Source organism: Drosophila kikkawai, chromosome 2R (genome assembly GCF_030179895.1).
Source record: "Drosophila kikkawai strain 14028-0561.14 chromosome 2R, DkikHiC1v2, whole genome shotgun sequence".
Lineage (NCBI taxonomy): Eukaryota > Metazoa > Arthropoda > Insecta > Diptera > Drosophilidae > Drosophila > Drosophila kikkawai.
The window spans coordinates 12,983,395-12,995,899 of record NC_091729.1 but is presented as its reverse complement, the minus strand read 5'-3'; the positions used below and the strand labels follow the sequence as shown (position 1 = coordinate 12,995,899).

General features: G+C 39.6%; 1 protein-coding gene across 7 annotated transcripts in view; it reads right to left on the bottom strand.

The window, feature by feature from the left end:
* The window catches only part of Trpm (transient receptor potential cation channel, subfamily M), a 57,783-nt gene that overhangs the window by 12,651 nt on the left and 32,627 nt on the right, over window positions 1-12,505 (bottom strand). For all 7 annotated transcript variants that reach the window (XM_041776767.2, XM_041776766.2, XM_041776771.2 and 4 more), the window contains 14 exons: window positions 11,078-11,240; window positions 10,848-10,988; window positions 10,654-10,726; window positions 9,264-9,423; window positions 8,861-8,997; window positions 7,590-7,746; window positions 6,535-6,682; window positions 5,516-5,702; window positions 5,286-5,442; window positions 5,095-5,196; window positions 1,735-1,927; window positions 1,477-1,666; window positions 1,205-1,416; window positions 989-1,141 (listed from right to left, as the gene is read on the bottom strand). In XM_041776767.2, coding sequence (XP_041632701.1) covers window positions 989-1,141; window positions 1,205-1,416; window positions 1,477-1,666; window positions 1,735-1,927; window positions 5,095-5,196; window positions 5,286-5,442; window positions 5,516-5,702; window positions 6,535-6,682; window positions 7,590-7,746; window positions 8,861-8,997; window positions 9,264-9,423; window positions 10,654-10,726; window positions 10,848-10,988; window positions 11,078-11,240 — 2,173 coding nt within the window. The remainder of the gene's footprint in view (window positions 1-988; window positions 1,142-1,204; window positions 1,417-1,476; window positions 1,667-1,734; window positions 1,928-5,094; window positions 5,197-5,285; window positions 5,443-5,515; window positions 5,703-6,534; window positions 6,683-7,589; window positions 7,747-8,860; window positions 8,998-9,263; window positions 9,424-10,653; window positions 10,727-10,847; window positions 10,989-11,077; window positions 11,241-12,505) is intronic.

The following is a 12,505-nucleotide window of genomic DNA, read 5'->3' as shown; positions in this document are numbered from 1 at the left end:
TGGTCTCGTCGGTTGGCTCACTTACATCTGTTGAATTCGAGACACTCTTAAAGGAGGGCGAACTGTTTAGCTGTTCAGTTGGCATTAGCTTGCACTTAAGGGAAATATATAGTCAAAGAATAGTTAGTTTTGGGCGAGTTTTAATGAGTTTGACCAAAGGCTCTCTGCTAAAAATAATATAAAAAAAATCAATAAACACGAAAAACCCTTTTAAAAGAAAGCCCTTAGGGTAGAGCCCGCATGATAGTTAATTTATGTACTTTAAACAACAAAATAAATGGAGCAGAAAAAGGCCTAAAAATTGAAAGTTTGCCTTCAGTTTTGAGAGTGTAGTTTGAAGAACCCTTGTATTTCAGTTATCCTTTTTTTAGATATAGTAGACCCCATTATGACTAGCAAAAAACAACAGTACAGACCAAAGCACAATTACAAGTATTTACCAACCAAAAATAAATGTGTGACGAGACTTGAATCGGTTGTCGTTAGCATTAAACATAGAACAAGAATAAGTACACATATATGTATATAGATCTGGCAACCAGACAGATAGAAAGAGATATAGAGACAGAGAGAGACAGAGCAGAGAACATATAGGTGTGTGGTTTTTTTGTATGCAAGATATATAGTTATAGATATAGACGACTGGCAACAGCAAAGTAAACAGAAAGTCGGAAAGTTGATCTGTTTGGTTGTTACTACCTTGTCGCGATTATTAGCACCCGCGCCCATCCTATATCTCAAGGAAATGGATCTTTTGGCCTTTAAAAGGGCGCTCTATAAACAGACAAAGTTGGATTTCGACAGCGTTTGGTTAGGATTGATGAATATATATATATATAGCAGAAATTAGTATTAAATTTAAACCAAAACACTTAGGTTAAGGACTGGCACATACAGATATAACGAAACCAAATTAAATGTTTAAAGATTTGTTAGTAGGAAATGAACAAACAAAACATTGGCGGATGCAACTGAGCTACTTAGATACCTCGGCATCCGGCTGCGAGCGATCCGAGTCATCATTGTCCAGATTCTGATTCTCCAGATGCTCTTCTTCGGTCTGCGGCATTTGCTGGAGTTCCTCTTTTGTTTTAAAATCCAGCTGACGGATGTACAAGGGCATCGCCAAGCCCAAGATGACCTAGAACATTGGAAAATTACTTTTAAAATATATAAAATGGAATCTGACTGTGGCTTAACCCACCTTAAAGTTGGTATTCTTGCGGGTACGCAGGCCTCCCATCCAGAGATCCGCCAGGATCACCTGACTGCAGGGATGGGCCAGCAAAGCGCGATGATTGGCTGCCACCGCCAGGGAGAGGCAGCTCTGGTTGGACCACGAGTGCAGCTCGCAGGTGAGCAGCCGCTGGGCCTTCTCAGCATCCTGGCGGTAGCTAAAGTCCAGCAACTTGTTGCCTTAAGAATTAAATATATTAATTTAAAATAATAATAATAATTTAAAGCTAATTCTCTCACCCTTGCTCTCAAACTCCTTGGCATAGGAACGCAGCTCCTCGTATATCTCCGTGTCCAGGTCATCTTCGGCCGCTTCGTGGGCCATGGCCTTGTACAGCTTGCAGGAAACCAGGGACTTGGCCAGCGCCTCCTCGCCATGCGTCCACATCAGCAAGGCCATCTGCTGGCGCTTGGTCAGCACCGCCCAGATCTGTTGATGCAAATGAGGGGTAGTCCTTATCGGAATCTCTAGCTGCAGCACCCGAAAAAATCACTTACCAGCAGCTCATTGAAGGGGAACTCGAAGAGGGCCATTTCAGAGGTGAAGGGCAACAGGCCGGTGACCAGGCTAAGGGAATTGGCTCCGGCATAGCGCTGATACTGGTAGGTGGAGGACTTGCGGCAGGCGTTGGCATAGCTGTTCATAACCTTGGCGTAGATGGGCCGAAATTTGCGGCGCGTGTAATAGGATCTGCGGAGGAAGAGGAATCCAGTTTGAGTGGGGTTTTGGAATTGGGTTTTGTTTGGACGCTTCAGTAATTTCGCATTGTATCTGCCTTTGTGTGAAAAATGCCCAACAACTCTCTCTCTGATGGACATCCGCTGCAGTAGCCGGGACTTGAATAGTAATGAAATGTTTCCATTTCACTTTCATTTTTTAGTCCTTCGCCCACATTGTTTGTTCTCCTCGCGGCTTAAGAGATTTCCCTTCGCTAAATGTAAATGTAATTTTGTTTTGGGTTTTTAGGCTTCTCAAGGAGCAGCAGGAGCAGCACCTGTCGTCGTTCGCTTTACGAGCGCACAATTAAATTCAGCACATCAACACAAGCGTCCATAAATTATTTATGACAAATAAAAAGGCAAATCAATTGAGTTGCCCCCATGAACCCGAGGCAACAGCAACAGGCAAGCGCTATTCCAATTTTATGATAATCAAATCAAGAAACTTTAACGCTTTTAATTACGCCAAAGTTACGCCTGCCACACGGCTGCTGCTCCTGACATTTAAATGTCTATAGTCTAGACATGGAAGGAAAACAGGCTGTGGAGCAGCCAAAAAGCCAAGCCCAGCCAGCCGACCGAGAAAAGGCCAAGGACCAAGATTCGAAACGGAGTCGGAGTCGGAGTCTGTAGTCCGTAAACCCTAATTTAATATAAACACATCGCTTGTGACGCCGGCTCATTGCCTAGATAGCCTGGACGGCCATTTAGATGGCCATTTGTCAGATAACTTCCAGGCTCAGGCAGGTTTCGTTCTTTTGATTAAAGGCACAAAGGTCAGAAACAACGAAGGGATGAGACTAGGAAAACTACAAAGGAAGCGTAGTGAGTGTCAAATTTGTTTGCTTACACTCATCAAAATTGTATCTACTATTTTATAGTAATAATGTGATAGCACAGCACTTCAAGTGCTCTCCACTCACCACACTAATCACACCTACTTTTCATCACTAAATTTATGGCTGGCAACCGTCACTTCATGTCAGAGATGTTGGAACCAGTTGGGAATTATAAAAAAAAAACAATTAATAAAGGAAGTCAATAAATAGTAAACAAATGAAATCTGAAAATGGTATAAATGGTGTCTTGTTGATATTAGGTTGCCTTGCCTTAAATTCCAGAAAACTATTTATATATATTTTTAAATATTGAAAACCATTTTTATCAGTGCACTTTATTCATTCATATGAAAGGGAAAGAGCAAAAAGTTAAGGGTTCAAGAATTGATACACAAATGGCTTCATTGAAATCAAATGGCCTTTAAGGAGACAGCAACAATTGCTTGCCTAAACTGATTGCAAATCAATTGGATTTTATTTTGGCAAAAACTTTATCCTTTTGCTGATTGATTTTTTGGTTTGCAAACATTTTACAGTGAACCACGAAACAGTTTCAGACTCGTTAAATAGTCGAAATCAAAGTTCATCCGCCAGAACTTGAAGTTTATTTAACAAATTGAAATAATTGTACAATAAACTTGGTATTTTGACGGATTTATTTCATTACTTTGCACTGGCTGTAAGCAAAGAACTTATAAACAGAGATGTAAGTCGAAAGGATAAGTCTGATATTTCATTTAATGGTAGTAAATATCGATATATTGATACTGAAGCAATATTGGATGCGAAAGTTGATATGAAAATCAATATTTTAACTTTGTAATGTGTGGGCGATGCAACATTATTTTTTATTTATTTAAAAAGTATAATTGGATTAAAAAACGATTGTTTTGATATTTTAGCATTATAATCGATGGATTTCGATAACTAAAATTTCGATATATTTATGTTTACATCTAATATCGATACAGTATCGATTTAATCTGCCAGCTCTGCGAATAATTACTACCTCAGTGTCTGTTAAATATTTAAAATTTATTGTGTTACATTTGCACAGCTGGAAGTGCTTGATTCGCCCAATTAAAGTCCACCTGTCAAGATCAGGTGTCTTGATTGAAACCTTTGTGTCCGATTTGAGCAATGCCTTATTTTGTTTCCGATTGATTTACGCCACACACTATTACAGTTTGCTCAATATTTTAATTAAATTTACCATCTACAAACCGAATGATTTTCAAAGATTTCCTTCCCTATTTCAGCCTGGTTAAGGCCACATTTTGTGCATGACTTTTAATTAAATTGAGTGATTCCAGTGGGAGGTTGCTCGTTGTAACCAACGTGTTTATATTGAAACCACAAACAATTTGCTCTGGGTCTTCTCCTTTTTTTCTTTTTGACCCAACTTATGAGCGATATAAAAAGGCATTGTGGTGGCCGTAGCCACCGCGTTAACTAAATTTAAGCAGGCCAAACTGCGCGTTTCGCCTGGCTGGCAAAATATTAATGCTGCATAATTAAGGGGGTCTTTCGTCGTGGCTGGCATCCTGCCTGCTCCTTTGACTTTCGCCCTTCGCCACTCTGGCTGTGCGCAGCATCAACATGACAAAGCGTAGCAAACCCATTCCCTCAGCCTCAGCCGGCGGAGCCCTGGCTGTTAACTTGATGTGCAAACTTATTACATTTTCATGAACAAATTTTCAAAACATCAAGTTTAATCCGCAACACGTTAAGGGATGACTTTACTTGGGTCCATTGGGTCAAAACCCTTGCCCGAAAATATAACCAAAAAGTTTTCGGCTGGCGAGGTGTTCTTTTCGCGGTTTTAAACCTATTATTAAATTTGATCACTTTTTTTGTGGGTTTTCTTTGGAAGATAGAAGGGAATTTAAGACATTTATAGCTCAATTTTTAGGCATTTTATTTATTAAAATTGGTTGAATTTAAAGAAAATTGAAGAAGTCAAGGAATAGCTTTACTAGCACAGGAGTATTCTGTATTTTTACTATTTTTAGAAAGCACAATTAAGAATTTTCAGAGCCTAAATAAGTCAAGAATATTTATTTTTTAAGAAGATAATTTTTAGAAACTAAACATAAGCCTAAAAATTGGTTAATTGTGGTTATAAAAACATTATTAAACACACAAAGTAACCTAAAACAACCAATTTCCTAAGCCACTTTAAGCGGCTTTAAACAGATTCCTTTTAAACTCTTTGCTTAAGAATTTCCCCTGCGAGTTTTGTACATTTTTAGAGCAAAAAACTGTTTAGGTAAAAACCGAAAAAATCAACATTACTCACCGATATGCACCGCCCATCAGTTTATTGATCACCAGACCGATGTCGTGAAGCGTGTAAATGTAGCCCTTGGGTATGTGCGGTCGGACATCGCGCAGGATATAGCTGCAGGGGGGGGGGCGAACAACAAGGACATTGTTATTGGTATTGAAATTTGCATAGGCCAGTGTGTCCATGGCTAGCACACAACTCACCCCAACGTATTGGCCGGCCCGTGCTTGGTATTGTAGAGCTCCTCGAGGCGCGGTATTGTTAAAAATTTCTTCATCGAAACGCCATTCTCCAGGAGTAATTTGACGAAATCGATTCTATCGTGTTCCAGGGCCTGCATCATGGCCTCGTCGAGGGCGCCTTTTTAAGTGGTATAGAATTTTTTTCATTTTACAAAATGCAAATGGGGGGACAAAGCAAAGGGACCCCTCACCGTTGGGCCACTCCTGGCCATAGACGAATATCTCGCTGCGCGCTATGTCCACGCGATTCCACGTCAGGGCCAGGCTCAATTGCTCCGGCGGACTCAGATGCTGCGACTTGAAGAGGGCCGTCAGGATGGTTTGATCCAGCTCTTGTGCCTCGCCCTCGGGCTTTTCCTGTATGCGAAAGACGGTAATCTGGCAGGAGAAATTGTACAAAAAAAAAAAAATATACATAAAAAATACGTACGAACGCAAAGTATCTCTTAATGTTGTTTGCCTAGCTGCCACTCCCTAGGAAATGCAAAAAAAGAAAACCGGAACAACAAGAGCCCCTGGCAAGGACAAGGACTTGCTACTCCTAGATCCCATGGCTCATTCAAAAACCAATTAAAATCTTAATAACCGCTGCGGCGGAATTGACGAAATGCCAGACGGTGATTTCAAATTCATTACACGTTCAATTGAATTTTGTAGCCTAATTATTTGCAACGAGCCCTACGAGCATTAATTAAAAATTTAAATCGCTTCGCGTAAAAGTCTCAAGTGATTGAAAAGTTAGCCTCACACCCAGCAGTGGGTTAATTTGAATCTCCTGCAATCTTCCGGGAGGAACTTGGGAACTTAATTGAGCAAAGACAGAGGCAGGAGGCCCGCAGGGTTATGCGATTTTAATTGATGGCTTTTACCTATAAATAAATGTGGGTTAAATTCCACCTGGGGTTATAGAAAATTAATAATAAATTTAGGGGGCCAGACAAAGGAGCCTAAAAATGCACTTTAAAATGTTTTATCTTTCAATTCTTTAAGGATAATGTATATCCCTTGTGAAAAGAGCAACAGGAAGATGAGGCTTAACCCTTGCAGCCCCTTGATTAAATTCCCTAATAATTTAATTACACCCTCTCTCGACTTGTCTTACATAGCAATTAATTATGTAAATTCAACTTGTGGCTCACACTTCTATTAATAATTTCAAGAAAGTCGCCCCCAAAGGGGTTTGTAACTAGGTACAAGGAGAAGGACTTACCAGATTCTTGTTCCTTGTGCACTGCAACAGCTCATGGTAGAGCTTCTCGGACTGGTCCAGGCCCACTTCGAAGGTCTTCTGTATGGTGCCAATGAGATAGTCCCGCATGGACTCCAGCACGGGCTGCTCCTCGCCATCCGAAGCATATCTGCATATAAATTATACAATATATATACATATTTATTTTTGAAAGAGACAGAAGAAAAAGCAGAGGCGCCCAAAAATTATTCTGACTAATTAAACAACAAAATTAAATGTGGCACACAAAAAGGGTCCTCCGTGTGGTCCCGACAGAAGGTAAACACAACCAGGCTTGGGGAATGGAATTGGGTTTTGGGGGATTCCCCCCTTTTTGTGTGGAGCGTTCAGTAAATTTAAATAATTTGCCAAATGTCGCGTGCTTGACAATGGGCCCAAGCAACAATTCTGGCGCTTCGGGTCAAAGGGCATGGGAACATGTTCTTAATTAAATTTACACAAATTGCGGTTTCTCATTAAGTTAGCCCGGCGGCACATGCTTTAAAGGGGGGTTTTTTAAGTGGGTTACAAGAAGTTCATAATATTAATTATTTCTTTATAAATATTTGAAGATATTTTCTTTAAACTGGATAATAAAATGTATTTCTTTATTTTAAAATTTTTTTATAAAAATTTCAAGAAAATATTTTAATAAATGGAAAATAAATGTAATTATTTATTTTAAAATATTTTTATTAAAATTTGGAAATATTTTCTTAATAAAATTTGAAGATATTTTCTTAATTTAAACTGGAAAATAAAAGGTATTTCTTCATTTCGAATAAAAATAGTAAATTTCCGTTTTAAATTTTAAAGCCAACCCTGCAAAGTTTCATATTTTTTCTTATTTAAAATAAATAAACAACAAGAAGCTGTAATAAAACACTTTTCCTTATTCATATTTAATAAGAAAATTGAAAAGAAAAGTCTAAATAAAAAATCTCCCTTTCCACACGCTTAAAAATACATCACAAAGTGCCATTCATCTCAGAAAGCCAAAGCTTCTCCCCCAAAAAAATATCCTGGGATGTACTCACTTGTGGACGAAGGCAAGCAGGTCGGCGGCACGCCCGGATCCGTCACACACCACCACCGGAACCGGCGGCGAGTCCGTCACGTACTCGAGCACCGCACGTATCGTGTTGGTGCCGCCCTCGATCACCAGGCAGACGACGGGCGTACTGGAATGTGTGACTGCAGCAGGGACAATCCCGAAAAAAAGTAACAAAAATAATGGAAACAAAAGGTAAAGATTTGAGTAGAACAATCCACGTGGGGGACATGCAACGGGGATTAGTCAAATTCACAGAAGAGTGCAGGCCGCTACAGAGGACTCAACAGGTCGATTATGACTCTTTTTCTGGTGACCTGGTCTCGGTACACTCAACAAAATATAATAATTTCACTTTTGAAAATATAATAAATTAATTGATGCCTAAATTATGGAAATTTCTAATGAAATTATAGCTTTATTTTAGAAGAATATATATATTTGTAAAAAGCAGACAGTATAGTTTTAGAGAGAAATGAATATGGAAAAAAGTTAAAAGTAAGAAACTAGTTGAAATTCTTTTTACTCTAACGAAGGATTACTTGAAGATAACGAAAATATTTGTAGATATATAGAAAGTAGAAAGAAGAAAATATATATTTCCGTATACCGTTTGTTTTAAGCCAGTGATTCTTTGCTAGAAGTATAAGTAAATTTAAGAAATGTCTTAGGCATTTTTTAGTTTAAGATTGAGAGTTAATTCTGTAGATATAATTTAATATTTATCTAGGGAGAAGGAGAACCTTTGGTTTTATATTTTTTGAGGAAAAAAGAACGAGAATTTAGCTTCCTCTAAGTGCTAGAAATATTTTAAATTTCCTAATTCAAAGGCCTAAACAAAAGCTAGTCCTGCTTCTTGATTTAATATATTTTAGAAAATTTTAATACATAATTTTCATAATTATGTCTTAAATATTAACTCCTAGCTTTCTTTTTTATTTTGTTTATTTAAGGTTTGTTTTTGGATCGTTTTTTTTTTTTTCTTGTAGATTTCACAAAAATAAACCCCAAATAAATCCCCTAAACTTTTCAAAATCTTTTCTCGCAGTGCAACTTAATAACCCCACAATGACAGCTCGCCACGTCACAGCCCGAATGTCCTTGCCATTGGGAGCTTAGCCATCGGCATTGGCCATGAAAAGAAAACGGCCCTCAATGGCAAGCATGACAAGGAGCTCCAATCTGCGGCCTGATTGGCCTTTTGTGCTGTCGAGCTGTCATATTGTCCCCAATTTGTGTGTGTATGCCCCGGCTCACATGGATGTAGCTTCAGGTTGGATATAAACTTCTCCAGCTTGCGGCGCAGGATGAGCTCAGCTCCATACTTGGCCTGGGTACCATTGTCCACCAGCAGGAAGTAAGCATGCCGGTTGTTCAGCACAGCCAACTTGGATCTGGAAAAAGGAAAAGGAAGCGGAAAGGGAAATTAAATAGCAAAAGAAATAGAAATAAGAAAGGTAATGGGAATACGCAGCCGTTGCATCAGCAGCAGGTGATGATTGCAACAGGTCCTGGTGATTGCAGTGGGAGAAACCACAACAGCTAATGCTCATGCATTTTTAACGTGGCCCAGACACAATTAAGCCTGTTGCCTTGATTGGACCCCCATTAAATATGCATTATTCCACGGTCAGGTTGGAATGCTCCCACACACACTTACCTGGGCGAACTTATGCTGTGGCAGGGCACCTCGCGGTTGTGGCCCAACAGCTCGTGATTGCGCTCGACGATGCCCCAGGGAGCGATGCCAATGCTGACCACTCGTCCTGTCCGCTGCTGGCCCTCCAGGAGCAGGGCGTCGCCCACTTGCTTGGTGACTCCTGTGAACGAGGCGGAAGAAGGGTCAGGATGGATGATGGCCCAACAATGGCGGTCGCATTGAGCGAGTGCGTAAACAAGTTCTTGTCTTCCTTCGAGAATTGCTACATAGTCTCATCGTCCTGTTCCAGCGTTTTATATCATAGTTAACGGGGCGTTGGGGGCGTGTCTAAAATTTAATAACAACTCGAGCACAAAACCCAGACGACACAAAAAAAAAGTGACCTTCTCTGAGAAGTCGAATGAAAAATGTAATAAAACGAAAAGTATCTAATATGCGACTGTGGAATGCGCTGCCAGCAAACAAAAGAGGAGAATATTTTTTGGGTTTTTGTATAAGAAAAGAAAACTACCTTGTATTATTTACATTTGTGGTAATTTTTAGATTGAATTTTCTAAATAAAATCGATACTTTAAAGCGAAATTCTCTGCTTAAACTCAGCCTAAAAAGTTCTTGTGGCTTTGGATGCCTTTGAAACCACTAGGAAATCAATTAAATTTATGTATATATTTATTTTGCCAAGTTATACACTTTAAATAAATATATTTTCCAGGGTAGAATCTTCTTTAAATAGTAAAAAAAAAAAATAGTATTTACTTTTGTGCTTTATTCATTGCCATTAACCATTTAGCAACTTATTACTTTATGAAATATAACCAATCATTCAATTATACTTTTTTTTCAGCACAAATCAAATAATAAATTTAATGGTTTAAAATCTGATTTAATGCAATTAAATACAACTTAATTAAATGGCCAACTTTTCAAGCAAAAAACCATATAGGTTTTTTGGGCTATAAACCCAACGTACTCATCTCTACCCTTTCCCTCTGCTCGATAATCCAATTTACTTGGAGAGCCAGGCTACACCACATTCCCCTTCTCCTGGATCAGTGCCAGCATACCCCTCCTATAGGGGCTACTGGGTAGCACAATATGTTGACTGGCAAGCCAGTTGAAGTGTGTACAATCACTGGCTGCGTGATTTCCGCTTGGGATTTTATTTATTTAATTTTCGACTGGGGTCGCTCATCCGCACTTTAAGTTTTTTTCCTGGCCCCAGCTACCGCCCCCGCCCCATTGTTTGTTGTTTGTTTTCCTTGCTCATTTTTCTTTGTGCTTATTTAAGTTGGGCGCTCCGTTGGATATAGCCTGGCAACTGGGCCGTAATCGTTGGCCATAAAACTGTGCAGTGTCCTTTCATGAAACTTAAATGAAACGGAATGCTCACCGGTGTTGGTGCCGCCAGTGAATATCCAGGCTCCTGTGGTCTTGGCCGCCTTCAGCAGTCCTTTGCGTATCTCCTGCGAGAGTCAAAATAAGAACAACAAAAAAGTGGAAACGGGGGGATGCGGTTACTGTTGGTCCGGTCCATTCAATTAGCGTGTGACACACGACCCGGGGACCCTTTTTTTGCGCTCTCACCTTCTTCAATTTGGCCTGCAAATCAAAGTTGGCCTTGCCGCCCTGCACGGTGATCAAAAGTTTTGGCAATTCCAGATTCCATTCCTTGGTGAAGAGCTGCACCAGCAGCTCCGGCCGCGTGTCGAACGACAGGCGAACATACTGTTACAGAAGAGAAGTTTTTGGGGAAAGTTATTAAGGCAAATGGCCAGCGATTGGACGGATTGTTATGGGCCTAGGCCAAAGCCTACCTGTGCCTTTGTGGGATGTGCCCCGCCTTGGAACTCGATGGTGCCGTAGGCATCTGTGGTTTGGGGGCGTGTGTGTTTGGTGGGCAGCCAGAGGTCGCCGGGAGAGCCACTCTCGATGCCAGGTATCGTTTGATGTGTGATCTGGACTTGGCCACAACAGCATCTGCAATAGGAGGAAATGTATTACTAATAATTCTACGCAATTTCTGCTTTAATATCTTCTTAAATTCTTCTTTAAAAAAACCCCCTAAATGTTACGTATTTCTTATCCCTCTTCCTTTCCTTTCCCAAATAGCCCTTCTTAAACATTTTCCCCATAAACTTTAAGTACATTCGTGCTTGGCTTTAATTTTACAACTAATTTATACTACATCCTCTCTTTTAATTGGGTCTTTTTTCTTTCTTTTTCGTCATTTTTTTCTCCACTTTCATTTCACTATTTACCTTTTTAATTAATTCCAGAAATCAGCCAAGCTGCTAAACTAATTTACAGAAAATTAAATCCGTGTTGCAGTAACTGATTTTAAGTTAAAAAGAAGAAGATATCTTCTGCTTCACCATATTTTTTTGCTAGTTTTTCTATATGCAACTGAGTGGGAGGTCCTGTATCTTTATAGAACTCAATGTTGACCCAGTGTCAGGATGCGTGGTGGGTGTAAATGATATTCGGCAAACAGAAAGCAGACACTCCCCGCAGAAAGGCAGAAAAACAGAATAACACACACGCATCCGCCTTAACCTGTCACTTTGTTTGCTATGCCCACGTGTAATATAGAGCGTTATTTATGCACGTGTGTGCCGACGCCGGAGAGTGTTGGCTTTGTGACCCCCATGCCCCTCTATCATAAAAAAAAAGAAAAAAAAGTAAATATATATATATGATGGCTACAAACGGAAAGGCAATAACCTGTCTGAGGGTCTGACCTGACCCGATCCTATACGAATCTGTCTGTTTCGCCAGCTGATGTTCTTGTCAGGTGCTTAAAATTTGTGTGCTAAATAATGCATTTCAATTAAAGCCACACACATGCGTGTGTGTGTATATACTTTCCGACTTTGGGCATATAAATCAGTTTGAATGGAATTAAATAATCAAATTAATCGGCACGTGTCTGTGGCACATTCCATGGCCTGTGACTGATGTGTGGTAGACATGCTAAAACAGAGCAGCTTCCTTAAATTGGATTTGTGAAATCTTGAATTCTAATTCAAGTTGAATTAATATTGTTCAAGGGCCTACAAATACATATATATATATTTATATATATATATTTTTAATATTTGTAAACACAAATGTTGGCTTTAGAAACCTTGGATCTTTTAGGGTGTCTTCAAATATGAATATTTAAATTATTACTTTGCCGTTTGTCAAAATTTCTCTCCCTGGCCTTCTGCTTAGGTGCCTGTTATGAGAAGCGCATAGAAAGG